Source organism: Curcuma longa, chromosome 12 (assembly GCF_044706935.1).
Source record: "Curcuma longa cultivar G26 ecotype Majalengka, Jawa Barat chromosome 12, ITB_CL_G26_1.1, whole genome shotgun sequence".
In the NCBI taxonomy this organism is placed as follows: domain Eukaryota; kingdom Viridiplantae; phylum Streptophyta; class Magnoliopsida; order Zingiberales; family Zingiberaceae; genus Curcuma; species Curcuma longa.
Genome location: NC_133872.1, coordinates 842,232 through 870,223, shown reverse-complemented (window position 1 = coordinate 870,223; position 27,992 = coordinate 842,232). Strand labels below are relative to the sequence as shown.

The following is a 27,992-nucleotide window of genomic DNA, read 5'->3' as shown; positions in this document are numbered from 1 at the left end:
TGTTCTACAGAAAAGGATTTTTTTCCCCTTCTTAAATAACCAGGATAATTATTTTTGAAGTAGGAATTCTTATGGTAAATGTTGAAATAAATTCCTTATAACATGAAAAGTATGAAAAAAAAACATCGGGAATTTGAATTGCTTCTTTGGAAGATCATACCACACCAGAAGGAAGCCTCAACACCAACTGCCCACCAAATACACTGCAGCAGGCAGAGACGAAAAGAGGGAGGGACATGGGATCAGAAATTCAAAAACTAATCCTTGGGCAATCAAATTCGGAACTTAAATAGTTACCTCTTCACGTAATAGTAACAAAAATCTGCCAAGATAAAGGTTTGAACAATCTCAGCAATAAGAACCATAGGTGGCCACAAACCATATCCCATAGTGGTCAGCAAGCCTCCACGAGTATCCACGACCTGAAGAATCGGATTATGTCAGAAGGATTTACAGCCGAGAAGGTTAAGCAGATGATACTGGCATCTTGCTTGAATCAAATCAATGCGACTAAGATTAAAAACAAGAGGTTCAAGTGAAATGCTCAGACATTGGTAAAACTTAGCATAGAAACAGATAGTGGCACCTTTAAGACCCAGTGTGCACAGCTGAGGAATCTTGCAACCCCCAATGCAAATACATAGTGAGCTGTGAATGGCTCAACAATCTGGCAGCCATGTAGGAAGAATTACTAAAAGGAAAAGTTGATAAGAGAGCAATGCTATCAGTTTTCAACTTATACCTGAATGTTTTGCATAAGACGTAACTGTGGCAACACTGAAACAGCCTCCACATAAACACAAAATGCCCAGAAAATCCTATTAAAAATAAAACGGGCCGTCGAAGGATGAACTACAAGAGCTAACAGGGCACAAGGTGCAATCTACAAGGAAAAAATAATATATCAGAGAAAATATCATCTTAGGACAATATTTATGAAAGATGGTAACTTCTCCATGACAAATTTTCACAATATCAACCTGATATTTGAACAAAAAAACAAAGTTATCTTAGTTTTGTACTGTGTAAAGTGATTTTTGGAAACATCTGTAACTACTGCAATACTACATGTAGTGTGCGTTAGTTGCTAAAAAGTAGCAACAAAAATTTTTTTGTGTGGTACTTATTGAAAAGAAACATTGCACTTGTGGATATCTCATATCTTCAACTAAATATTCATGACAGAAAAGCAGAACTAATGGCATTTATCTCAATTTTTACAGTATAATCCATATGATTATCTCCATACTAAGATTTTAGAGGACATTGAATAAATGAGGCGTACCCATCCATCTATTTAGCGTTTAACCATGTTACTGATCAGAAAATAAAAACTAAGATCTTAGCTCAATGCTCCTGAATGCTGTTGCTGTTAAATCAATATGAAGAAGGAAGCAAATAAAATGAGGAAGAGTTAGTAATTTAAGAACTCTAATCTCTTGTTAGCTAATCTGTAATACAATCATAGGTTGTTCTAAACATTTACAGGATGTTTCAAGATAATTTTGAAGCAAAACAGAGAACATGAGTGAGCAATAAAGGTTCAACTCCAAAACAAGTAATAAACAACTGAAAGATAATTTCTAGATCAATTATTCTCTTTCAGAATCTTACCACATAGTAAATTGCAAAATTGTCCTTGTCTTTCATGTAGCTCGATTTTAATTTAGATTGAATCATGTAAATTACCCAAAGAGTAGTTGCAAGCGTTGCAGTATCTAGCACTGTATGTATGTCATTTTCCAAAATAAAGCTGCAATATAGTCTTACAGCTAAAAATAAAGCTGTTAAATATTGAGACTTAAGCGAAAGCCCTGCATTGTGAAAATTGCACGCCAAGAAAATTAGTTGGAGATTGAAAATGTAGATGCTGAAATAAGTATACTAAAATTATAAACAAATAGTAAACATTGAAAACAAGGCTAAAATTAATTTAATTTTGGAGTATAGTGCACAAGGGAGCTAAAGGTTTCATTGCATTAATATTACCAATCTGTAACTGAAATTGTATTTCCCTTTTAATTACAAGGGTGACAGGTTCGTCACACAGCAAACAGTATCTTCAATTGCTGCATTTCAAACTTGACTAGCTTTCATGATATGTCTTTGCATAATTTAAGGCAGACATTGTTCTTTCTTAAATGCATTGGTTTGAAATTTTGAATCATTTGATAGGCAATCAATTGCCCCAAAATCAATGAAGTACCAGATTTCCATCTTGTTTTTCTTATTCTTGGTTCTAAAATGGAATCAAGATATAGGTTTGCCTAATCTTAACCATGTGGTTTTTTAATATCTGAACCACCTCATTCTTTCAAACATAATAAGCCATGGATTTATCATTAACAGGTTAAAAAAAGTTCAGGAATGATGTAGAAATATTTCTCTGACTATCCGATATGGTCCTCAAAAAATCAAGAACCATCTCAATTGAAAAACCATGCAAAAAGGAACAATGGCTTTTACAATGATGATCCTTTGCTAAAATGATGAATTATTCCTTGTGTAATCTACCCAAAACAATGTCATGTAAAATCCAGCATATACATCTAAATTCCCTCCCTGATCAGGTCAGTCATTATCTTGAAAATCAACTCTTTTACCTTTCTTGTGAAAAAGAAAAACTCTTTTCCCCTCTTCCCCTAGGAGTTTGACTATATAGTTGAGTAAACTGCCTTTACTTATTTAACTTCCCTTTCTCTTAAAGAAAAATGCCCTCGAGTTCCCATTTGTTGTTTTAGATGATGTCCAGGACGCAAACTAATATAATCTATAGATCATTTTAGTTTAGTCTTAGCAAGATAAACTGGTCTCCATCTATACCAAATGAGTTTGTTTGGAAACTTTCCACTGAATTACCGATACTGAGATAAGATTGTGTTTTACTTTTCCTCGTATGTCAGAACATTGCTGGTGAAATTTCAACCAAAATTTGTTCCTCATTATTTGCTATATTTTAAGCCAGCGGATTAAACACCAGCTCGGACGGCTGGTTCAATCGGTAACTGATCCGCCATCCAGATCTAGTTAAAGCCGGAAAAGCAACAAGTGGAGCACTGGTCAAAAATCTGTCAAAAGTAACGAAGTAGTTCAAAAATGGCTGATTCAGACTGGTTGAATCCTGTTTATTTTTTCCTATGTCCACGAGATGCGGTTTCCCGATACAACTAGTGCCAAGCCGATTCATTGACCCGTGCAGATTAACTGAACTATGCTACATCACTAGTGTGTAGACGACACGCCATTGCTTCCTCCCAAGCACCGAATTGAAAGTCCAAAATCCTAGAATCAAGAAACAATAAACCCTAACTATAAAATGCATCTCCATTAACTCTTCTCAGTTGATCGTAAATCATCAGGTTCTAGGTATCTCGTCGGACGTCGAATAAATTCGAAATAAAGTCTAAAAAAAAAGGAAAAACGAAGCTAGAGAACCCACCCATAGATTAAGCGAGAAATGAAAGAAGGGCAAGCAGCCAAAACAGAAAGGCTAGGAACGACGCACCGGCGCAAGTCCGCTCCTTAGCCAGCTTATAAATGAGGACGGAGATGCCGACGGCGTGAGCAGCTTCGGCGGCGACGAAGAGGTTGTCGTGGTTGTGAACTACGAGGCCAAGGAAGACGAGCGCGGCGATGCTGACGACGACGCAGAGGCAAGCCCTCACCTTGGGCGGCTGCCGCGTCACCCATCCCACCACGGTGTTGATCGGCCGCTTCGACCCCGCTCCCATCGCTCTACTCTACTCCTTCCTCTCCCACCGCCACCGATTTCAGCGAGAGGAAGTAGGGCACGAAGGAAGGGAGGGAGGGAGGGAGCGTTTTGATGGATGGAAACGGGGGAGAAGCGTAAGATTCAAAGATGCTTTTGTGCGTGCGTTGGCGAATGGGAAGAAGGTGGTTTCGCGGGTGATTAATGGGGATTTGTATCCGATTAACATTAATCACTCGACTGTTTGATTTAATTGCATGCACGAGAACGAAACGCTAGAACCTTCGGATTTTGTTCCCCTTATTAATTTATTATGATAGAAAAAGTATGAATATTTTGAAAGATATTTTAATGATTTTAATGGATAAAATCAGTAAATTTTAAAGAATGAAATAACATTCCCACATTTTGTACGGGAAGGAAATTAAATCCTTCCCGAGTTTAACTATAAATATATAAGTTTTTATTTTGTATTAAAGTATTATAACATCTCTCAATGACATTAATTATATATATATATATATTCTTAGTAAAAATTATAAATTATAGCTATTATATGTTATAGTAATTATGATTTATAATTACTATAATATAAATATTAACCAATGTTAGATTGAGTTAAATGGATTTTATCTATGAATATATTATATAGCTATGATGATTAAATATTGCTATAATATATTATTGATCAATATGTTGAAATAACTATGAATAATAGCTATGTAATAATTATGAATTATAAATACTATAACATTTGAATGGGTAAGGAAGGGGGTAATTAGTGTAATAAAAATAATGTGAAATATTATTTTAATGATTAATAAAAAAATCTTTTAATAATTTGAATCTGTGTATTTTTACATTATATTGATTATATAAAATTAGTTTTTATTTAAAATATCAAATCTCTTGGACACTTATATTTCTCAAATTACATTTTATTTTATTATAGATATATACACGCATTCTTTTAGTTTTGAACTAGTATTTGGATATTAAATTAAATCATACAAAATTATTTTCTATTAGATTTTATCTTTAATTAGTGAGTTTATGTATTATTTGTGACATGCGAATATATATTATTAACATAACAAAACTCATTAAGTGATCAAATTAATATTTGTTATGACAGGCTCGAGGTTTTTTCAAGGTGTCAAAAATTAACGTGACTGATCAATCCAACTCGAATATATTTAAAAAATATCGGATTAAAGTTCAGAATTTTTAAATTAGGATTGGATTCAAGTTCGGAGTTTTTTGGATTGAGTTTGACTTAAATTTACAACTTACAAATGTTTTAGAGTTAAATTAATTTTATTTTTAAAAATTAATATATTTTATATATATAGTAGAAGGTTAGATAATGATATCCATAAAAATATTATGAGATAGAAGTGAAAAATTATCCAAAAAAATAAAAAAAAACTTTTTTTAATGGGGTCAGTCAAATTATTTGGGTTGGCCAGATTTAGAATTTTCAAATGGGACTCAGATTCGGATCTTTTTAATATTTTTACTTTGATCCGATTAGAATCCATCGACACTTTTTTTTAAAATGATATAGTTATTAATAATTGATGGTGAATGTCTAAAAGTTCTCTTATTGAAGTAACAGAACAAAAAGATAAGATCATGGTCAATTAGATTGAAGTGCAGAAGAAAATTAAATAAGAAGAAGATCAAAAGTCAATTAGGTTGAAGTTGAAAAGAAATTAATTATTATATGGGGCTGCTAGGGTGACCAACTTCATAAGAAAATTAAATAAGAAGATAATTCTTTATTTGTTTTACTTATTTATACTATTTTACATATATTTTTTTATAAAAATCTATAATGTTTGTAACTACTGCCTCTTATAAAATTTAGGATTTACATGACTCCTATAATTTCTTATAAAATTTATAATGTTTTATCCATAAGTTTTTTTTATGAAATAAAAAATTTAAAATGTTGATCATTGATCCGGAATCACATATACTTTTATATTTATTTCCATAGATGATGAATTTTTTTTTATAAAATCAAATCAATTAATCAAAGGGCAAGAATTGAATAATTAAAGATAAGTTAGTTGCTAGTTGAGTTAGTTATGATAAAATAAAAATTATTAAAATAAATAAAAAATAAATTTTAATTTATTTTTACACAGAGGATCCATAGACATTTTTCGCAAAGGCCCATCAAATTGAACTGTTCTATTAGAAGGAGACGCGCATCACATCAATGAAGTGTCCAAGTGATGCAGATCTCTACCTGATCCATTATTGACGATCCATAGACATTTTGTATCAGTTGTTAAAATAAGTTAGAGCATCTGCAACGCGCTGTTAATCGCGTGTTAACAGCGGACATGGAGGAGCGAGGAAAGGACGTGGAGGAGCGATGAAGGAGTGAGGTTTTTAACGCGTTCAGAGTTCTGAATGCGTTAATCGGTGATAGTGATGGGTCATACATTTTTTTTTTAATTTTTTTCACAGGTGGTGATAGTCGATCACCTGATCGACTATTACACATGGTGGTTGATCAGCTGGTCGACCACCATGTATGGTAGTCGATCAGGTGATCGATCACCATGTGTGGTAGTCGATCACCTGATCGACTATCACGTGGCAGTGGAGTCTATGGTGTTATAATGCCACGTACGTTGCGGATGCTCTTAGAAAGTGTGAACAGTAATTATTTCATAATTAATATTTTAAAATTATCTTTCTATCAGAAAGAAAATAATATCTGAGACTGTTTCCTTTACAGCTAACAGAGAAGAGAGAGAGTCCAAAACAAACAAAGGCATTATCTCCTCCATTTATTTCCTTCGACAAATCCAACACACAATGGAACGAAGCAACTGAACGGCTTGTCGGTTGAAGTCTTTGAAAGGAGGAACCCTTTCCATACTGCCATCTCTTCCACCGTCATCAGCACATCATTCATGCAGTCCCACAAACCTTTAAACGGAAGCTCTACCGGACCGAGTCAAAGCCATTGAAATCGAGCAGCAATCTCTTTTGACTGAGAAAAATAAATGACTACTGTTTGAGTAAAGTATTTCTTCCAATCTTGATCTCCTTCCGTCCTCCAATTTCCCAACCTCCAAAACATGGACTGCTTCGGGTTCTTGAACAACAACGAGAAGAAGAGAAGAAGAAGAAGACCTCGGAGACGGCCGGCGCCCTGGCGGCGCCAGCCCATGACTTCCATGAGCAGCAGCGTGAGCCGATCGACCGTGTCACAGAAGAGCATCCCGGAATTGTACGAGGAGAAGGCGCACAACCTGCGGGCCTTCGAGTTTGACGATCTCAAGAACGCCACCAACAACTTCAGCAGGATGAACAAGATCGGAGAAGGCGGATTCGGGAGCGTCTACAGAGGCTATATCAAAGGTACTCTTGATGCAGCAGACGACAAGAGAAGGACGGTGGCCATCAAGAAGCTCAACCAGAGAAGCATGCAGGTAATCGAATTACAAACATGCATGAGAAATACTTTACTTTTCAGCATACATAATTTTGATGCTTTTTTTGTCAGGGACACAAGCAATGGCTAGCAGAAGTGCAATTTCTTGCAGTCGTGGAGCACCCAAACCTCGTGGAACTCCTAGGCTACTGTGCCAAGGATGGTGAACGGGGGATTGAAAGGCTACTGATTTATGAGTTCATGCCCAACAAGAGCTTAGAGGATCACCTTTTCAACAGAGCTTACCCTGTTCTTCCATGGAGTCTGAGACTGCAGATAGCTTTGGGTGTGGCAGAAGGATTGCAGTATCTGCACGAGGGGTTGGAAGTGCAGGTATCGCTAAGACTTCCATCGTTTCATCATGTTCTTACAGTATCTTTTTAGATCAATTCTACCTATTTTTGCAGGTAATTTACAGGGATTTTAAAGCCTCCAACGTACTGTTAGATAACGACTTCAAGCCAAAATTATCAGACTTTGGCTTAGCAAGGGAAGGGCCTACAGAAGGGCGTACTCATGTCACTACAGCGGTATCTTTCCCTCTGCTAAATTCCTTGTATAGAATCTCTGGTTTGTGCTTAATTATCTCTACGAAATAATTTTAAAATTCGACGACTTCTTTTGTATGATGATGATGATGACAATAACAATCGACATTCAATGCACAAGTTGCTGTCGCTGATCTAACACATGCATATTCAACAGGTTGTGGGAACTTATGGCTACGCAGCACCGGACTACGTTGAGACAGGGCACCTCACAGCCAAGAGCGACGTCTGGAGTTTTGGAGTCGTCTTATTCGAGATCCTAACTGGTCGTCGCTCACTGGATCGAAATCGACCCAGCCAAGAACAAAAGCTTTTGGACTGGGTGAGGCAGTTCCCGATCGAAAGCAAGAAATTCACCATGATCATGGACCCGAGATTGAGGCATCAGTACGCTGTGGAAGCTGCGCGCGAAATGGCGAAGCTAGCCAACACTTGCCTCGTCAAGAACCCTAGAGATCGGCCGTCGATGAGCCAAGTCGTCGAACGCTTGAGAAGAGTCGTGCGAGTGGAGGTGGAGTAGCAAGAACATTGAGAGAAATCAGAAGCTTTTCTGGTGGCTGAATAAATAAAGATTGAACCTGAAAGCAGTGTTTTGATGATAGTTTTTCTTTATTTGTCCAAAAGGATTCAAAGGAAATCTGTGAAAATAATAATAATAATAATAATTTTAGAATAGATTTCCGAATCTAGCTCCAGATGGAAAGGGTCAACGTTTCCTCCCATATCTTTTCTATTTTCGCTCTTCGTTCCTTGCTCCCGGCCGTTTATTCCCTCCGTCAAAATAGCCATCAACTCCGACCATCCGCCCTCCTCCGTCTCTTCCTATATAACATGCATCACCGGACTCATCTCAACTCACCTCATCTCACCTCGCCTTTTCTCCTCGCCTCGACTCCAATAAAATAAATCGATTCCGAGCTCCACAGCCTCCTCTGCCTCATTCAGCTATGGGTGGTTGTGCGAGCAGACCCAAGGACCTCAGAGGCGAGGCTCCGGAGGCTGACGCTGCCGCCGTCAGTGTCGATCCTGCACCGCTCAACTCCACTGAGGTATGGCCTACCAGACAAAATTTACAGTTTAGTTGCAAAAATGATATATACAAATTTTGCGTGCGCGCGATAGGCTCCGGTGGTAGAGAGCATGGTGGTCGAGGAAGAAGAGGCCAAGGTGGAGGCGAGCGAGGAGGAGAAAGAAGAGCCCAAGGCTGAGGCGAGCGAAGAGCCCGATATCGAGAAGAGCGAGAGCAAGACAGAAGAGCACAAAGCCGAGCAGACGGATGAGGCCGCGGTCGTCAAAGAGGAACCACCAGTCGCCGCCGCCGAAGACGTCGCCGAGAAGAGCAAGGAGGTGAAGGTCACAAACGAGTAGCAACCGAACCAGAGCTGATTTTATCGAACGATGTTGCTTGAACTGAAATCTTCTTGAATAAAATTACATTTATGGGCTTTTCTACTGTTAATTTTAGCCCAAAGGCCCGGCCCAAACAGGCCCGGATTCCCCTCTTTTAGGCTAGCCCTTGAGTCGCCGCCTCGCCGGAATCGCCATGTCATGCTTCGCCTCCGGAGCACCTGCCGCCGCACCCTTCTCCCCTCCGCCTCCCGTCTCTGTTCCTCCGCCGGAGGTCTCGAGTATTCGGAACTGGCTCACGCCATCGCCGGCTTGGTCAACGCTGAAGCAACCGATTCTTGGCCCCCGTCGCTCTACGCGTCTCTCACCGCCCTTGTCCGTTCGCACGCCCACGCCCTCTCCCCCTCCGACCTCTTGCATTCCTTGTACCTCCTCCGCCGCCCCAACGTAGCAGGGCACCTCCTCCTCTGGTCACTCAACTTTGTCCCTCTCGAACCCGCTGTCACCGGCAAGGCCATCTACCTCCTCCTCCGCTCTCGCTCTATTCACCCCGCCCTCGACCTCCTCCTCTCCCTTCCCCCGTCCTCCATCCCCGATCACTCGTTCAACGCCCTCCTCCGCCGCCTTGCCTCCGCTGGCCATCTCCGCTACGCCGTCCGGCTCTTCCGTCTGATCCCCTCTCCCTCCGTCTTCTCCTACAACTCCCTCCTCGCCGCCTTTTTCCGCCGGGGACGTACCCGCGCCGCCTCCGACCTCTTCGAGGAAATGCTCGCCAGGGCCGTCCGGCCTGACGTGTGCACCTTTAACACCCTCATCCGAGGCTTCTGCCTCAATTCCATGGTCCACGAGGCTTTCCACGTCTTTAAAGAGATGTCACGCCATGGCTGCGCCCCTGACGTCGTCACCTACAATACCCTTCTCGATGGCCTTTGCCGTGCCGGCGAGGTTCGGATTGCTCACAATCTCTTGAATGGAATGCGGAAAAACACCCCCGATACTGCGCCGAATGTCGTCTCCTACACCACCCTGATCCGCGGCTACTGCAGCAAGCTCCAGGCGGCTGACGCCGTGAATCTCTTCGACGATATGATATCTGTCGGCCTTAAGCCCAATAACATCACATACAACACTCTTATCCAAGGACTTTGTAGATCACAAAGGATGGATTTGGTCAAGGTATTACTGGATCGAGGAAACAATGGCGACGAAGATTTGGGTTTTGAGCCAGATACTTGCACGTTTAACAGCTTGATAGCTGCGCATTGTAACATGGGCTGCTTCGGTGACGCTCTGAAGGTATTTGAAAGAATGACAGAGATGCAGGTGGACCTCGATTCGGCAACGTATAGTACCTTGATTAGGGGATTGTGTGAAACTGGGGAGTTTGGTCGAGCAGAAGAGCTAATCGATGAGCTGTTGAAGAAGCAGGTATTGAGGCGCAGAGGAGGTTGCGTTCCTCTGGTTGCCGCTTATAACCCCATGTTTAACTACTTGTGTCACAGTGGGAAGACAGAGAAAGCAAGGATGGTTCTTCAACAGTTGTTGGATAACAAGGCCAAATTCGATCTTGAAGCATTTAAGACAGTGATCTTGGGATACTGCAAGGAGGAAAAATTCAAGGAGGGATATGAGATGCTAGTGTCCATGTCTAAGAGAGACCTTGTGCCAGATGCTGAAATTTATCAGATTCTCATCAACGGGTTCTTGCAGAGGGAGAACATAGATTTTGCTTGGGAGGTTCTAAGAAAAATGTTTAATAGCAAGCACCGACCAAGCACGGCTGCATTCCATTTGGTGCTCATGGGCATGGTGAAAAAGAGTAAGTATACTAAAGAATCTGGTGATTTGGTCATTGTGATGTTGGAGAGGGGTGTTCGTCCAAATATAGTTTTATCGACGAAAGTTGTTGAAAATCTATTCAGGAGTGACTTGAATGACAAAGCTTTCAAGATTGTTAAACTGCTTTATGAGAAAGGTTATCGCCTGAAGATGGAGGAGTTGGTTGTATCCTTGTGCAAAAGTCAGAAGTTTTTGGAGGCTCGAGAAATGCTGTTGTTTAGTTTGGAAAAATCTGAGAAAATCAGCAATGATGTTTACAGTACAGTGGTCAGCAACCTTTGTTCAAAAGGAAAAGCTATGGAGGCATTTGACTTGTTCTATGAAATAAACGAAGCAGGATGTGCAAGTATTAATTCAAGTTGTTTATGTGCTCTAAAAGTTGCACTTGAAAATGGTGAAAAAATGAATGAAGCTAAGTTTGTTGCCAAGCAGATAAACCGTGCAGTTAACAAAGTTGCAAATTGATATGGCTTTGTCTTTGGCCTTATCTAGTTCTGCTGATTAATTGGTAAAAGGCCCGATGGAGAAAGTTTTAAAAATTCTGAAGAAGGCTCTGCGAGGATGATGTAGTTACTTTCTCAAGCTTCATGGAGTGAGCTAGGAATATGAAATATCAGATATACAGTAAAGGGGAAAAAAAAGAGAAGAAAAAAAATGAAAGGTACCATCCATTTGTTTATTTATTCAACATGTCAAACTTTCCATTCTTACTATTGATTACTGAATCATGTGTTTAATATCTCAATGTATAACCAAGTAGTGTTGCTAGTCATTCATTCCACTATGCTATTGCTAAATCTAATAGCTGATACTAAGAATCTTCATCAAATTACATGGAAAGAGCTGCAAAATTCTTGGTGATAATTATAACTCCCATGTCAAACCATGCAATTGCTTCTAGATTGTTTTGTCATTCTCACTTCTTTTTTGTCTCTTTAGGTGACATGCTAACTCCTGTAGCTAATCACATGAAGCTTTGTTGATTCCCCTGACGAGCTCATCCATCAGTTTTGATATTAAGTCACATTGTCCAATCAATTTGATTGTCAACTTTTAGTGATTCTTGCTGGTCAGATCAAGTTCACCTGTGATGTGGTATCTACAAACTACTGCTCGAAATTTAGGAGTGCCCAATATCTTTTATAAAGAGAGGAAAAAGAGAGGAATTTGTTTGAGTTGTAACTTGATTCTCTCTTTTTCATAATTCATCTGTGTATAGCGTAGTCAGTTATTTACATCTATTTTTAAAATGGGACTATTTCTCAACGATTATTCTTGTACTAAGGATAGAACAGAGTGAGAAATTTATGTTTGTTCTTGAAGTAAAAAGAGTTCAAAAGTGATTCTCAGTGAGGGCACTTCTTCCTCCTAAGATCACACTATCTCCTTGTACTGATAGTTTCACATCCAAGAAAGCCATTATGAGTTGAGGTTTTGATTGTCTGCTGTTTCTAAGTTGAAGCTATTCAAGGAGAGAGATGATCTCATGAATAATATGTTTTCACCAAGGTAAACTCACATCAATTATCTCATAATTATGATGATGCCAAGTTCTGTTTGTCTTCATTGTAAAACAGAAGATGCACAAAATAATAAAATTGATTAAAAAGCAATCATCAAGTTGTTACTACCACCAGTTATCTACAGATATAACTTTCTTCTTTAGATGTTCCAGACCTCGATCGAAATTAAAATCTGAAAATAAAACTGAATTTGCAGAATTTCAAAGATTTCATGGCTTCATGGCAAGCAATAGGAAGGGAAACAAGGAGACTTGCTCCACTTCTTCATGTGCATGGCGAGAATCTTCTTCGCTGTCTCCCTGGTCCTCCTGTTGCCCTCCACCTGCACCATTGCGCACAGCCTCTCCACTCCTCCCACCTGCATCAGCTCCTCCGCCACGGCGTCGCCGCCGCAATTCCTGCACACCAATCCCAGAACCCTCACCGCCCGCTCCGTCACCGCGCTCGACACCCCCATCAACCGCGCCGCCACCGCCGCCAGCCCCGCCGGGTGCGCCACCAGCTCCGCCCGCCCCTCCGCCATGCCGCACACAACCTCCAGCACGGCCAGCATTGCCTCACACTTCCTCTTGTCCACCGCGCCCTCCTCCACCAGCAGCTCCACCATCACGTCCACCACCCCTGTCTCTACCGCCTTCCACCGATTGTTGCCCCGCGGCAGAACCTCCAGGAGGACGGCGAGGAGCGCCATGGTCGTCCTGTGGCTCGCGTTCTGGTCCTTCAGCACCTCCACCGCGGCCTCGATCACGTCGGACGGCAGCCGAGATTTGAACTCCTCGCCAACGACCTCGAAGATGGAACTGAGGAGTAGAGCAGCGCCGACTCTGCCCTGGTACGACCCTCGTCTCAGGAGAGAACCGAGGGAAGCAATGAGTTCGCCGTCGTTGCGCTCGGAGACCACCTTGAGCGTCTCCGACGACGGCTCGAGGAGGTGCAGCGTGACGGCCGCCTCGTCGATCAAGACGTTGAAATCGTCAGTGATTTCCAAAGGCGACGACGGCTTAGAGATCAGCAACGAGGCCACGAGAGACGTCGCGCCCGCTTCCTCCATGCTAAGCAACGTATCTACACATCCGCCATCGGCGCCGCGGAGAAGCAGAGTCCTGATCTTCTTGAGAGCTCTCAATTTGACGTCGGAACGAACGGATTGGTCACGGAGGTCTCGCAGAATCTCAGATAGCTCGGGGAAGGAGACAAAGGCGGCGTTCGTCGTGGTGGTGGACCAGGAACGAATGAGGCGGAGGAGGGTGGCGTTGGGGGTGAGGGTCAGATCGGTAAGCCGCTGGTTGGTGACGGGACAAGTGTCGTGCTCCGCCAGCCAACGGCTGATGCTCCGGCGGTCGTACGAAACGCCGGTGGCGACGGTGACAGGATCCTCCATGATTTCGAGCGAGATTGGACACAAGAAGAATGGCGGAATTCCGTTTCGGCCATGGTCAAACACATTCATCCTCTAATTCCTTCCTTCCTTTCCTTCCTTCAACAACTGCCTCCTTGTGAAATATAAATGGAGTTGCTGGTCAAAGAATGAGATTCGCCAACGATACAAAGTCGTGACGGCTGGTAAAAAGTCAAATCGATGGATTGAGATCGACAGCTTGAACCATCTATTTGCTCTAACATACATGATGCAGGTTAGTTGCTTTAATTTGGAATTCATTCTTTTTTGGTCAGAAGTATTAGTTTGGACTTTGAATCGTATATATATATATATATATATATAGTATTAATCCCAACGCAGGCATATAAATCCCTGTCTTGACCTGCTAGAATTGAGTAGAAATATATCCATAAAAAGGTCATCTTTGAACGCATTAAACAATACTATTTATGCCAGCCTCTCTCAACTTCTGGTCTGGTTAGTTTAAGCAAAATTAGTCAAAAGTTTGAATAAAGGAAAGTTTATATATATTAATTATTGTTAGTCTTCTACCATATCCAGCGAGTGTTTATCCACCAATGGCAAGGGTCGGGCGGTGGTGGACCGCCACGCCAGTTAACTGCTCGGAGAGGAAGGTTCTCTCTTAACGCGGTAAATGAGTCGGCCGAATTAAATTTTACAATATTTAAATTTATTTAATAAGATAATTAAATTAAGCTAATTAATGAATCGAAGTCGATAAGTTTAACTTGATTTTTTTAATTATAAATTTAAATTTTATTAAGCTTGGTTTTACATTGATTCTTTAAGATGTTATTATCGAGTTTTGAATTAAGCTGACTTGATTATTTAAAATTCTTGCATTTTAAATTTATTTTATTGATTATTAAATTTAATAATATAAATTTATTTATTTATTTTAAAATTTTCTTTATTTATTAACAAATTAATAAGAGTTTTTACAAATTATTCATGAATATCATGAGCTGAACACATAGTGCTCAAACTTATTTATTTAATTTAATATCCATATGAGGTTTATTTGTACCGTTTAGAAAGTTGTATATTTTGGAAGAACATAAATAGTTTAGAAAGGAGTTTTTATTGATAAAAAGAAGAATTCATTTCAATCGATGTACCCTTATGCAAGGCTATACATAACATAGAAATTACATTTGAAAATGATGGACAATTAGCTAGGATAACATATGTTGTAGCGAAACTGATAGTAAAAGAAGGTAAATTAGTTACATTAAAATTACCATATGGGGAGGTCCGTTTGATATCTTATAACTACTTAGTAACAGTCAAACAAGTCGATAATGTTGAGGTGAACTAAAAAAGTTTGAGTAGAGTCGGATCTAAATATTGGTTAGGTAAGCGTTCAGTAGTTATGAACCTTGTAGACCATCTTCATGCGAGCGGTGAGGAGAACCCAAATTGATAGAAAAAAAATCCATAATCTCTTGGAGTTATCTTACGGTTGGAAGAAGAAGTAAAAAAAAAGAAAAAAAAATATTATGATAGTTTTATTCTTTGTCATCGTAAATAAGAATATTAAAAATAGATTTTTTTTTAATTTGAAAAAAAAATATAATGGATGAATCATGCGAAATTGAACCCGCTCAAGTGGATTTACAATCCATTACCTTGACTACATCATTTTCAATTGGTATTTATTTGTTAGAACTTCCTTGTTTTCCGTCATCATTTCCAATTGGATAGATTCATTAATTCAATTGGAAGAAGATTTTAAATGGATAGATATGTTTTATTTTCACTTAAAATTGAGAATCGATGGACTCGATCCATTTCACTGACATAATTTATTACCAATTTAATTATTTTAACAGCTTAGCTAATTACTAAAAATTTACAATTACTCTATTTTCTCGGACTAGCAGTGTACAAAGGTCAAATAGGACTATTTTCTTCTCAAGTTGTTTTATTTTTTTCATGGCATGGAAATTTATTATATATATATATATATAAATATAAATAATATCTTATTAATTGGTTGATTAATATTTATTAATTGCTTGATTTATTCAGTCCCATGCTATATCCAGAAAAGTTTGATCCCCAGCTACGGCGTATTTGTAGAAATTTTCCTCCAAATGGGGACCATTGACACTTGGTTACTATGGCCGGTCTTTCCGGAGGTGGCGGGTGGGATCAACTGACAGCGATTCAATGAGGCTAATTTATCTTTTTTTTTAGAAAAGCTTGACAGCTGTCCTCAGGTACCATTGATTGGTTACTATCCTCCTTCATAGCGATCAATCACTTTTCAATTTACCTCTTCACATTTGATCATGGAATCGACCATGTGTGCCGCTGGAGTGGCGGATTATCTTGGCTTTGTCGAGATTCAATCTTTGTACACTGTAATAAATCTGTCCCATAGTAACCAACTTAACTATGAAGGTCATCCATCTAATCTTCATGATTGATACATGAATCGATGATAAAGAAACTAGGACGCTAAAGAGAAACAATCCATTTAAATCTCAACACGTTACATTTGAAAATTTTAAAAAATTTATAATCTATCTGTGCATTTTGATTTAATTTGATGGTCAATAAAGAACTTTTGAATCTTTGATTTAATTTGGTGAATCAATTATTTTTAAAATTAATTAAATAGTAAAAAATAAATATTTATATTATCAAAAAAACAATCCACTTGATCTTGAATTTATTGCAAGACAAGAAATCTAAACCATGTGGCGTGAGATGTAAGTGTTTGAAAATGCATGAAACATATGTGAAGGCCACTGCCTTCTAATGGCCCATGAAGTTGACGAAATAAATAATAGAAATTAATCGATCAATTCATATTTTCTATGGTTATTGGTCTTTTGGTGTGGATCTTCATTATCACTCATTAATCACCCCTCAAGTCTATCACAATTATATTTATTTATTTATTTATTTGCACTTTTTATCTTGAAGAAAATTAAGGTTTGATGAATGAGGAGGAATAATGAATGCCTCGGGCACATGGTTGCATTGATTTGTTCATTTGACTTGGATGCAATTTCGTCTTCCATTTGTTTCCTTGCAATAATGCAGTGTCGTTTTCATATTAATTTCGCCAAATTATTTTGAATCAAGGAACAAGGAACGCATGTTAATTAATTTGGAAAGCTCCATTGCAATTATAGAGATTAAATTATTATCTAACTTCTTAATTAATATTGTGGTATTTTGTTTTTCTATGCTAACTGATCTCAAATCATATATAGTAGCCAAATAAATAAATAGATCGAAATGGTGTTTGATTCTTAACCAATTGTAACCTTGAAGTGTATCTGTGAGGTTAGATCATGATTGAATAATTTCGTTGGATACATGTCGAGTCGAAGTTTAATACTTCAGCAAAGGTGAAATTGGGATTTTCATCATCTGTGAATAAAAGTTAATCATGATCGAATAATTTCAATAACTCTATTCCATCGTAACTAACTCAACTATATCCCGAGAACATATATATGCAACTCAATTGATGAGTGTCTGCTGACCTAATCACGTACACTTTAATTACTTCGTCTGTTCCCTTGCTTCTTTTAATAAACTAAACTAATCAGTCACACAAATCCCGTTAATTAGTTCTTTTTAACAAATCTAACTCTTAAAGCTCGAGCTAATCAACAATTAATTGGACAAAAACAATCATTAGGAGGTAAAAGTATTGGAAATTAATTAAGATAAGAACAGCAAGACATATAAGTCCTATTAGCTGAATAATTTATTGATTGATGAGAGTAGGAAGCACGAAAGAGCAAAGGGGTTCTTTGTTAGTCTTCTATTTGTGGAGTTAACTTGACAAAGAAGCAAATGACAAGTGTGGTGACCAGAAGAAGTGACAAAATCTTCTCGACCAAATTTAGTATCAATTGTTACACCGAAAAAAAAATATATATATATATATAATACTATTCTATGCGGTGTTAAAATACGTTTGAGACAATTTTTTTTTATAAAATGCAAGAGTGATTCGAACATTGCTCTCGAGACATGGTTGAGTTGGTTACTATGGGATAGATTTACTGAAGTGTACAAGGATCAAATCTCGACGAAGTCGAGACAATGTCCTCCTCGTAATGGTCAACTATAACTTCCTTATTTATCTCTCTCACAGATAGTCATGAGACCGACTGTATGAAACCGTTGGGATGATATATTCCACTTTTTATTGAAGAGTGATTATAATATTGTAAGTAGAATTTCACATATGGAATTAAGATTACAAAGAGTGTTATGGAGGCAGCAAATCTAGTGACGAAGATTAGGTACTCTTGGAGTACATATGTCCTCCAAAAGGTCAAATATTTGATTATTGATTAATGATTATTTTTAATTCTTCAAAATAAACTCCTTATTTATTTACAACTGTTGGCAACCTTTTAGGTGACAGCTCAACTGAGTCTCCTATTCAATCCTTATTTAGGACATTCTAACTCCTCAACAATTGCTTTACCAAAAGAAAGAAAACTTGATCTTAATTCTCTAATGAAGCATGGTCGCCAGTAGTAACTGTCTCGAATTTATTAATGCTTTGTTGATCTATTCAGAACCAATTCTTAATTGCACTGAATGCTTTGCGAGGATACTGATTGGCATTTGTGGGAAAAGGTAACCTTATTAAATTTGGGAAATTAAAAGGTACTCCACAGCTGGGGAATTGGCTTGTGCAGCAGCAGGATAAAACTACAGATTAAATTAATAGTAGAGTTCTCCAACAAGCTTCTAAATTTCCTCTCCTCTTTTATATATACAGATATATATAACTTTTACCGGCACCCAAAATTTTGACCTTTGGTTTTCACTGTCATGATCTGTTGGTTGATCTGGTGAAAGATCGAGCCCGGCGTTGCGTCAGGAATTGCATTTTGACCGCTTCGTCACTGCTGTTGTCGAGGAGAAGTCAAAGATCATTTTGTTTTTGCTCAGAGCGTGGCTGTACCAGGTCGACTCCTCGACTATTGCGACGTTATGGGATGTATAGATCGAGTTTTAATCTTTTACGAACCGAATGAAAGGTTCGGCTTGTCTTTGATCTTTCGTAGTTGGCGTAGTCGTTTAATTATGGAGGTGGGGAAGGCGCAGAGACCACAGGCGTGGGTTTTCTTCTCCTCACACAGCTAGCCTAGCTTGCTAGCTGCTTCTTCGCTTGCTTTTGGGTATTTAATTATTTGCTTCGATCGGTCGCTACTCGATCGATCGACGAATGTCGCAGCGCCGATCGATACTTCTTCTTCTGCCTCTTTTTCATGTGTTTTTGCGACGCTAGAAATGATCGAGTTTGTGTGGGTGTTTTTGAGTTATTAGGGTTTTAAAGGAGCTGCTTCTGCTGCGCCATGAATGCAAATAATTAAGAGAGAGGAATTGCCAGTGGTGGTTTTGCTTCCCGTGATCCTCTCTCCACTTTTGATCGTCCTTCCTTGATCGTAAGAGATGTATTAATTATTCCGTGTATCTGTTTCTCTCTCTTTTTTATTCGCTTTGGTTAATTTAGTTCTTGATGTTCTGCGCGATCATGATCGGAGTTAAGGTGGATCGTGTTTGCGAGGAGATCAAGAGAGTTTTAATTGCTAAAAGGAGGAGGATACAAATTACTATTCTATGAGTTTTTGGAGATCGGACGGTTTACCAGACTACGGCGGCGCCACCTCCATGAACGCCGGCGGTGATCTCTCTCCTCCACGGGGCCTCGTTTCCCACAGATCGCAAAAAAAGCATTCCTTCACCTCCCCAGCTCTCTCCCTCGGACTGGTAAGCAATTACAATTTATTAAGTTGATTCTCAGAGGATTTTTTTGTAGTTCCATTTAATTATTCGATGATCAATTTGTAGGATTCTCTCTCTCTTTTTTTATTTGTTTGTTTAATTCGCCTTTTCTGCAGCAAACCGGCACGGAAGCACACATGAACTTAAGCCGAATAACCGGCGATGAGAACGATAGCAGATCAGGGAGCGACAACTTGGAAACTGTCTCCGGCGACGACGTCGATCAAGAACAGAATCTCCGAAAGAAGAAGAGACACCATCGCCACACTCCGCAACAAATCCAAGAACTCGAAGCGTATATATAATTTCTGCACAGCTAGCTACCGATATTTTTCCTGCTTGATTATTGAAGAATATTACAGATTTATTTTTCATCTTTAATTAGTTTGTTCAAGGAGTGTCCTCACCCTGATGAGAAACAAAGGCTTGAACTGAGCAGGCGGCTTTGCTTGGAGAGCCGCCAAGTCAAGTTCTGGTTCCAGAATCGGCGCACTCAGATGAAGGTGATCATAGTTGATCGCAATTCTCTTTTTGATTTCCAATCAAGAATTTGTTGTTCATCTCGTACTTAATTGTGTTGATTGCAGTCACAATTTGAGCGGCACGAGAACGCGATCCTCAGGCAGGAGAACGACAAGCTGCGCGCGGAGAACATGGCGATCGGGGAGGCGACGAGGAATCCTGTCTGCAGCAACTGCGGCGGCGCGGCGATGCTCGGCGAGATCTCCCTCGAGGAGCAGAACCTCCGCATCGAGAACGCCAGGCTCAAAGAAGAGCTCGACCGGCTGTGCACCCTCGCCGGCAAGTTCCTCGGCCGCTCCACGGCGTATTTTGCGGCTGACAACATCGACGTCGCGCCGCCGCCCTTTCCGAGATTGCTCCCGGAGCTTGGCGTGGGCAGCAACGCCTGCTTCGCCGCAGGATTAGTCTCCCCTCCGGTAACCGCAGCGCCCGAACTTTTTCCTCCGATGCCTACGACCATCAACCCGTTGCACGGCGGCGCTGCCATCGCACCCCTGACCTCATCCGACAGGAGCATGTTGTTGGAGCTCGCACTGGCGGCCATGGATGAGCTAATGGCCATGGCGCACATGGACGCACCGCTTTGGATCCGGAGTTCAGATAATAGCGCGGAGGCCTTGAACTACGACCAGTATCACCGCAGCGTCCGCCATATCGCCGGCTTGCCGCCGGCTGGATTCGTTGCCGAGGCTTCGAGGCAGACGGGAACAGTGATCATAAATAGCCTAGCTCTTGTTGAAACATTCATGGATTCTGTAAGTAAATATTTTTTTTTAAGAAATCACACTATCCAATTGATAATTGCTGATTAATTAATTGTCTGTGATGTAGGATCGTTGGGCAAATATGTTCTCTTCCATCGTCGCGAAGAACAGAACCGTAGAAGTCATCTGCAACGGCGTGGGTGGAACTAAAAACGGCGCCTTGCAACTCGTGAGCCAAGATTTCAGTACCATTCTGATTGTTAATCTAATCTATGAATCATCAAATAGCTAGCTGAGCAACGATTTGTTGATTGCAAATTTAGATGCGCGCTGAGCTACAAGTGTTGTCGCCGTTGGTTGCGATTCGGGAAGTGAACTTCCTCAGATTCTGTAAGCAGCAGGCGGAGGGCGCTTGGGTTGTGGTGGATGTCTCCGTCGACTTTATCAGAGAAAACGCATCATCTGGATCCAACTGCAGATTGATGCCTTCTGGATTTGTGGCTCAAGATATGCCCAATGGTTGCTCCAAGCTCGTATGGGTGGAGCACGCAGAGTACGACGAGTCTCAGGTGCATCTTCTCTACCGCCCGCTGCTCCGCTCCGGCCTGGCCTTCGGCGCCGGTCGGTGGCTAGCCACCCTTCAGCGCCGGTGCGAGTGCCTCGCCTTCCTCTTGTCCGCTTCCAACTCGGACGAGTCTGGTAACGTGCATGAAAAAAGAAAAAGGATTGATTTTTAAGAACGATTAAGTAACTAATTATGTTGGCCGGAACTAACAGGAGCGATAACGGCGAGCGGGCGGCGGAGCATGCTGAAGCTGGCGCAGAGGATGACCGAAGCCTTCTGCACTGGCATTTGCGAGTCGTCGGCGCACGAGTGGACCAAGCTGGAATCGCACAGCATCGGGCCCGACGTGCAGGTGATGACGCGGAAGAGCGTGGGCCACCCGGGCGAGCCGGCCGGCGTGGTTCTCAGCACCGCCACCTCTGTTCCCCTGCCCCTGATCTCGCCGAAGCGCCTCTTCGACTTCCTCCGGGAGGCCGGCCTCCGAAGCAAGTGGGACGTCCTCTCCAACGGCGGCCCCATGTACGAGATGGCTCACATCGCCAAAGGCCAGGGCGCCGGCGACGCCGTCTCCCTCCTCCGTGCCAGCGTACGCATTCCGTTACTTATTTCCACTAGCTAGCTGGTTAATCAATTCACAAGAAACCACCAATCAGAAATCAAAAATCGCAGGCGGTGAGCTCGAACCAAACAAGCATGCTGATATTGCAAGAGACGTGCGCCGATGCGTCGGGCGCGATGGTGGTATACGCGCCGGTGGACGTGCCGGCGATGCACCTGGTCATGAACGGCGGCGACTCGGCCTACGTAGCTCTGCTGCCTTCGGGCTTCGCCATCCTCCCGGACGGCGGCGAGGGATCTCTCCTCACCGTCGGATTCCAAATCCTCGTAAACAACCAGCCGACGGCGAAGCTGACGGTGGAGTCGGTGGAGACCGTCAACCACCTCATCTCCTGCACGGTTCAAAAAATCAAAGCCGCAGTGTTCCACTACGGTGACTAATTATAAAGCACCCATCGATCGATCGATCGAACAGCACCAATCATGGAGATCATCGAATTAAATAGAGTAATAATTACAATGAATGGAGAGATGGAGTCAAGAACGAACCGCGCGTACGTGTGCCTATGGTGGTGGTTCGGGGATTGACTTGGTCTCCTGAATGTAATGGCATTGTTTCCTTTCTGATCACCAATCAATTCCTGCACGAGGTGGGTGGAGTACAGGCCATTTGTTTGATCTTGTTGTTCTTTGTGATGGCCTCATATGTGCAATGATCGAGCGGATGCAATGAGTAACTGCTGTACGTTTCTTTCTATCTCGATTCAGATCCGAAGACGAAGACGACGACGAAGACGAAGTCTTTTTTATTGGTCGACATGAATTAATGGTGTGTTGGTTGTCCTGATGTATGCATGCATGCATGCATGGACGACGTCTCACCTCTCTGGCTCTCTGCACTGCATTAAACGTAGGCAGGCCAGTGCCAGCAGAGCGCATTAATGCCGTCGTCTGCAACTCTGCTCATAATTCTAATGCTGCGACCTCGCCGATCGTAATCGATTGATCCTGGGAGATCTTGTTATTTGTTTGTTTCATTTATGTAGATTAGCGTATCCAATTCTAGGAATCTATTAATTCTGAGAGATCGATTACTCCATGAAATTTTTTATCAATCATCATGATAAATAAAAAAATGCTCACTGAAATCCATGAGAAAGTAATGTTCTTATCAATATCCTCTCTCTCTCTCTCTCTCTCTCTCTCTCTCTCTCTCTCTTGCAGATCCTTAGTAAAGAGTAAAGAGATCCCGGGGCAATGGTGCAACGGTAGGACATCCGAGTTGTAATCTAAAGACCCGCGGTTCGATCCCCAGCTACGGCATATTTGCAGAAATTTTTCTCCAAATGTGGAACGCAATCAAAGGATGCTGGGCATCTGGATTGACCGCCGTATGCGCTTCCCGATTTTACCCTGGTGGTCGATGGGAAAACTTCCGTGGGACCAGACCGACCACCCCAAAGATGTGGCTACTGGGACTATCATTTTTCTAGTAAAGATAAGAGATTCCATCTTTTTCTAAAATTCTTAAGTAGCGCTCACTTAAATCCATCTAGAAAGTAGTGTTCTTAGGTACCCAGTAGCATCTATGGATCCTTAAGGTTGAATACCTTTTGAGTGAGTGGATGTGACCTTTGAGCAGGATAGATTTAAATCGTCCGATCTGGAGGCTTGTAACCTTTCACATAACCCTCTTAATCTCATCCATCAGATTTGAAGGGTTGTTTCTGATGCACTCCCTTATATAACATTAATTAATAATTAATATTATTTTGGACTGATTTTGAATAATTAATTTCTTATTCACCCTTATTCGATTTTGAGCAAATTAATAATTTAGATCTATCTACCCAAAACGTAGATTCCGATTTTGAACTCAATTATGACTTTCATTGATTAATAACACCTTAATTTTTCACCAAACCATATTGATCCTTTAAGCCTCAATATCCAACATTTCGTTTATTATCTAAGTTTTTGCCCAAGGAAAATGTTTGATTTGAGCCTATAGATAAATCTATTTGCTATAGTTTAATGCTCATCAGTTAAAGATTTCTGACAAATTTATCCCAACAGGTCCTTTGTAATTAAGAATTAATGATTTCAAAATTACTGTTGAATCAAATTATGACTATAATTAACAAAAGCTTTAGCCATAAGACCTAATTAAATCTAAAAACAAAATCATTATTATAAAAAAAATTTATGACTGATTACTAAATTTATTGCTTATTTATTAAACTAAACATTTAGGGCACAAGAAATTTTTTAAAAAAATATCAAAAATAGATACAAAATATTTAATTTTTACTGTTATTTACATATACACAATTTATTAGCTTCCTTACATTTCTTCAGCAAAAAAAGTAAAAATGAAATCTACCACTCTAGCAGTCTCACACAGTCGGTCCCACGACTATCTGTGAGGAGGTAAATCGAAAGCTACAGTTAACCATGATAGAAGAGGGCATTGCCTCGATTTCATCAAAATTCGATCCTTACCCAACTCAACTATGCCCCAAGGCTATTAACTTCCTTACATGAGTCCATTTGATGAAATTTCAAACTCATGTCTATTTTATTAATTTATTGATTTGCATCTTCAAAATTTTAATAATTATAAAATTTTGCACCCCATAAATAGAACACTAATAATTTAGTATACTAAAAAAATATATTATTTTAATGAAAATTCGACTCTGAGCAAACCGCTTTATTAAATAACTTGTAATCATTTTGAGTCCATTTTAAAATGTAAATTGATTTATAAATAAATTTGCGCCTCCAAAAATAATCATTTCGACTTAAAAACTTATTTTGTAAACTGAGTTGCTCTTCCATTTTTAAAGGACAAGTTGACTTACAAATCAATCAATTTAAAACTATAAATTTTTTTTACCATAATAAATTTTTATATATATCCTAAACAAAATATTAACAATATTCTCTTACACATAAAATAATTTATCTCGACAAAATAAATAAATAAATGTAATTAAATTAAGCTTCGATGCTAGAATAAAGTGAGTGCCAAGATTCTTAAGTGATGCCTCAGTTAGTTGAAGAAGCAGAACGTCTCATTTAATAGAAAAAATTAAAGCACAGAAATGAATCCCCAGACAAGAATTAAAGAGTAACAATGTTCTTCACATGAGACAGTAAATGCTGCACAGCAGCTTAATGAAAGCCGATCGAGTTTGTCAATCGTAAATTCTTCGATTTTACTGAAGAAATTTTAAGTAAAGACTTTAGCACAGCGTTGAGGTCAAACAAAATGCCCATTGTCAACCCTTGGCACTTTACTGAAGATCCTCACAGAGAGGAACTTCACCAGTAACAGATCTTATATATCGATGTTGGTCTGTTTGTTGTTGGTTTGGACATGAATGAACTCAATAGAATTGGGAATAAAAACATTTAACTTTGTTTCTGCAGATACAGAGAAAAAGAGTAAACAACATAATGTATTTGAACGATTGAACCTTTCAGTTTCAGTTGGATCATCAATATTACAACAATTGAAGAAGCGATGAGACTAATTAAACAACAAAAGAATAAAGAATTAATGTATCTGTAAGAATGGTATAAAAGAATCTGTAAGGAGTGTGAAAAACTCATGCAGAAGCCAGCAGATTTGATTGAGATGTAGAGGAACTGCCTGCGACTTTTGAAGGAACCCAAGCTGAGACAGTGTAGAGAGCCTGATCCAACCACTTGAGAGTGAGTGCTTCACCTTCCCCTTGTTTCTCCAACCTGTAGTTCTCACTGCAACTGTACATCTTCAGTATCATGTAAATTTGAAGCATCTCTCTTTGTTCGAATCCCAGGTTTCTGAAGCCGCCGTCCTCCATTAGCCTCTTCCAGCCCTCGAAATTTTCATGCCTTTCGACGCAATCGTCGCCTTCGCAAGCAATTATGTTCCTGATCTCTTTGGCAAACATCTCTTCGACTTTGATCCTGGCAAGGCTGTCCTTGGGCATAGCATGATCCAAGGCGTCAAAGATGGCCGCGTAGTACTTCAATGATCTGGCCATCCTTCTCCCCCAATTGGCTTCGTTGTGCTTCACTTCTTGTTCTGCCATCACCACGATTGCCGGGTTCGTGCTCCTGACGAGCTCAAGAAGGTCGGAGAAAGCTTTCCCGGTCTCGTCGTGGAGCGCCCGGTGAAGCAGTAGAACGCAGTTGATGGCCACGCACTCCTCCCTCTTGACATGGAGCATCCAGAGCCTCACGTCCTCCACCCTGTCCACGACCGCGTGGAACTCGAAGGCGAGGCCCAGCGACTCCGATAGACGAGATAGCCTGAGCCCTGTGTCGGCGAGCTCCTGCCTGGATTCCCCGACTCCGGTGATGCGCACGTGTGTGGGCGGTTGACGCCTGGAAGCCAAGCTCTGGAGCAAGCTTGGCCACTGAACGCCTTGCTTGATGTCGAAATCGATGATATGCACTCTGTCTTGCCCTTCGAATGCCTTCGATAGCATCTCGTTGACGGTGAAGTGGAGGAACTTTGGGATCGGAGTGGTGCAGTCGAGGACCCGCAAGGCCACGTGGTTGTCGTCGTCGGAAGGGTGAACGAGGCTCCGCGGCGGAGCGATGGAGAAGATGCGAGGGAACAACTTGACGGCTCGGAGCGCAAAAGCTTCGGTGAAGTAGGCGGCGACTCGGTGGATGGGGGAGGTGCCGGTCGGGGTGGCCGTCTCGCCGAGTCGAGCTAAGAAAAAGGGGATGGCTAGGCAGTTCGCCGAGGCGATGGACTCGGCGCAGGACGTGAGAAAGCTCACGACTTCAAACCCCTGCTGCTCCGTCGGGTTGCCTATTGCACCGGCAACGTAACGACTAGATTCATTACGCTTCTCTGGCGATGAGCTGTTGTCTCTGCACCAAGAGCTGGAGCCGGGAGACGAATCCTCGATTGTGTATTTCTCGTCTTCTTCACCGGTGCTCGAGTCATCCTCGAGCTCGCCGGCCCTCGTCCTCTTGGTTCGGTCGCTGTCGTCGAGGGTATCGAGTTCGTTGGATCTTTTCCTGCTCCTCCGGCGATCCCAGTGCCTGCCGACGCCACCAGCGTCCGCCACGTCAATGGCTCCGCCGCGCCACGTGGATGCTTGGGGCACTATGGAAGACGAGGAAAAAGAATGCGTTACTGGGTTCTGCGGCCTAATAAAGGGGCAAGAAGCGACTCGGCTCGCCGGCGGCGTCTTCTTCTTCTCCTTGCAAGAGGAGGAAGAGATGCTGCAGGGCAGGTCGAGCCGGCGGGTGCTCATCTGCTGCGTCGGAGGAGGTGGACGGTGAGAATGAGTAAGAACGTTATTCTCACCACTCTCACTCAATTTGTGCCCCGCCGACAGCAGCCTCGACGAGCACCCAGCCAACATCCTCTGCCTCTCGTCCCAATTGTTTCTTTATGCAGATCAACAAAATGAAATATTATGTCGAGAAGATAAAAAATTCCCTGTTCCTTTTTCTTTTCAAGGAAAGAAACACCGACTACCGTCGGAAAGAATGAATGATTTGATACCTCAATTGAAACGAGTGAAATACGAACGATCAAAGAAAAGAAAAATCGGATGCAAGTTATCTTTTAGTTCCTTGTTCATAGATTCTTCTAACGCATTGAACAAACTAGAACTGTGTGAAAGAATCAAACAATGGGGCAAACTCTTTCAATGAAACTTCTCTTTTCCTTATTATTATTCTTTATATAACTGTGTGAGAGAAAAAAAAAGATCAGAAAACAAGAGCGATACAGATTCGAAAACATTACCGAGATGATCTGAGCACGTCGACACTCCACATCGAAGCATGTCGTTTGATCATTGCAGAGGTCTCCTTCAGCTCCATGATCTTCCTCGCAATTACCTGATTAAAGAAAACGAAAAAGGAGAAAGTTTAGCTTTCCAGTGGCATCCCCCAATCCAAAACTTCCACTAGTTTGATTTCCTCAAGTTCAAAAATTAGAGAAGAAGAGATTCGAGAAGGGAAAACTAGGGTCTTTTGGTGTGTTTTTCCTCCTCCTTGGGCACTGCTTCCATTTCCTGCTCTGTCT

At 41.0% G+C, this 27,992-nt stretch overlaps 7 protein-coding genes across 8 annotated transcripts; 4 read left to right on the top strand and 3 right to left on the bottom strand.

Annotated features, from left to right (window-relative positions):
• Positions 1-7: 7 nt before the first annotated feature.
• LOC141843656 (uncharacterized) lies at positions 8-3,756 on the bottom strand. Its single transcript, XM_074731713.1, has 6 exons — positions 3,506-3,756; positions 1,615-1,814; positions 743-883; positions 587-667; positions 298-422; positions 8-203 (listed from the first exon to the last, which is right to left on the bottom strand). Exons 1-6 carry the CDS (start codon positions 3,729-3,731, stop codon positions 155-157), a joined length of 822 nt encoding a protein of 273 aa, XP_074587814.1. The 5' UTR covers positions 3,732-3,756; the 3' UTR covers positions 8-154.
• Positions 3,757-6,810: 3,054 nt separating this feature from the next.
• Positions 6,811-8,342, top strand: LOC141843654 (putative serine/threonine-protein kinase PBL19). The gene is made up of 4 exons (XM_074731711.1): positions 6,811-7,164; positions 7,239-7,499; positions 7,574-7,696; positions 7,872-8,342. The coding sequence occupies exons 1-4, from the start codon at positions 6,811-6,813 to the stop codon at positions 8,232-8,234; spliced, it is 1,101 nt and encodes a 366-aa protein (XP_074587812.1). The 3' UTR covers positions 8,235-8,342.
• A 270-nt stretch (positions 8,343-8,612) lies between these two features.
• On the top strand, positions 8,613-9,150 carry LOC141843658 (uncharacterized). Its single transcript, XM_074731714.1, has 2 exons — positions 8,613-8,763; positions 8,837-9,150. The coding sequence occupies exons 1-2, from the start codon at positions 8,662-8,664 to the stop codon at positions 9,080-9,082; spliced, it is 348 nt and encodes a 115-aa protein (XP_074587815.1). The 5' UTR covers positions 8,613-8,661; the 3' UTR covers positions 9,083-9,150.
• Positions 9,151-9,262: 112 nt separating this feature from the next.
• On the top strand, positions 9,263-12,162 carry LOC141843651 (pentatricopeptide repeat-containing protein At1g02060, chloroplastic). Its single transcript, XM_074731708.1, has 2 exons — positions 9,263-11,561; positions 11,840-12,162. Exon 1 carries the CDS (start codon positions 9,263-9,265, stop codon positions 11,363-11,365), a length of 2,103 nt encoding a protein of 700 aa, XP_074587809.1. The 3' UTR covers positions 11,366-11,561; positions 11,840-12,162.
• Positions 12,163-12,523: 361 nt separating this feature from the next.
• On the bottom strand, positions 12,524-13,880 carry LOC141843653 (E3 ubiquitin-protein ligase PUB23-like). Its single transcript, XM_074731710.1, has one exon. The coding sequence runs from the start codon at positions 13,871-13,873 to the stop codon at positions 12,641-12,643; it is 1,233 nt and encodes a 410-aa protein (XP_074587811.1). The 5' UTR covers positions 13,874-13,880; the 3' UTR covers positions 12,524-12,640.
• Positions 13,881-18,924: 5,044 nt separating this feature from the next.
• LOC141843649 (homeobox-leucine zipper protein HDG1-like) lies at positions 18,925-22,600 on the top strand. Of its 2 annotated transcripts, none has more exons than XM_074731703.1 (10): positions 18,925-18,990; positions 19,139-19,257; positions 19,362-19,582; positions 19,714-19,892; positions 19,983-20,100; positions 20,185-20,874; positions 20,951-21,052; positions 21,147-21,522; positions 21,601-21,968; positions 22,058-22,600. In XM_074731703.1, exons 3-10 carry the CDS (start codon positions 19,433-19,435, stop codon positions 22,385-22,387), a joined length of 2,313 nt encoding a protein of 770 aa, XP_074587804.1. In that variant the 5' UTR covers positions 18,925-18,990; positions 19,139-19,257; positions 19,362-19,432; the 3' UTR covers positions 22,388-22,600. The 2 variants fall into 2 exon arrangements, with proteins under 2 accessions (XP_074587804.1, XP_074587803.1); XM_074731702.1 differs by having other exon boundaries at positions 21,601-21,974.
• Positions 22,601-25,546: 2,946 nt separating this feature from the next.
• On the bottom strand, positions 25,547-27,751 carry LOC141843652 (protein DWARF AND LOW-TILLERING-like). The gene is made up of 2 exons (XM_074731709.1): positions 27,711-27,751; positions 25,547-27,059 (listed from the first exon to the last, which is right to left on the bottom strand). The coding sequence occupies exons 1-2, from the start codon at positions 27,748-27,750 to the stop codon at positions 25,561-25,563; spliced, it is 1,539 nt and encodes a 512-aa protein (XP_074587810.1). The 5' UTR covers position 27,751; the 3' UTR covers positions 25,547-25,560.
• Positions 27,752-27,992: the final 241 nt, after the last annotated feature.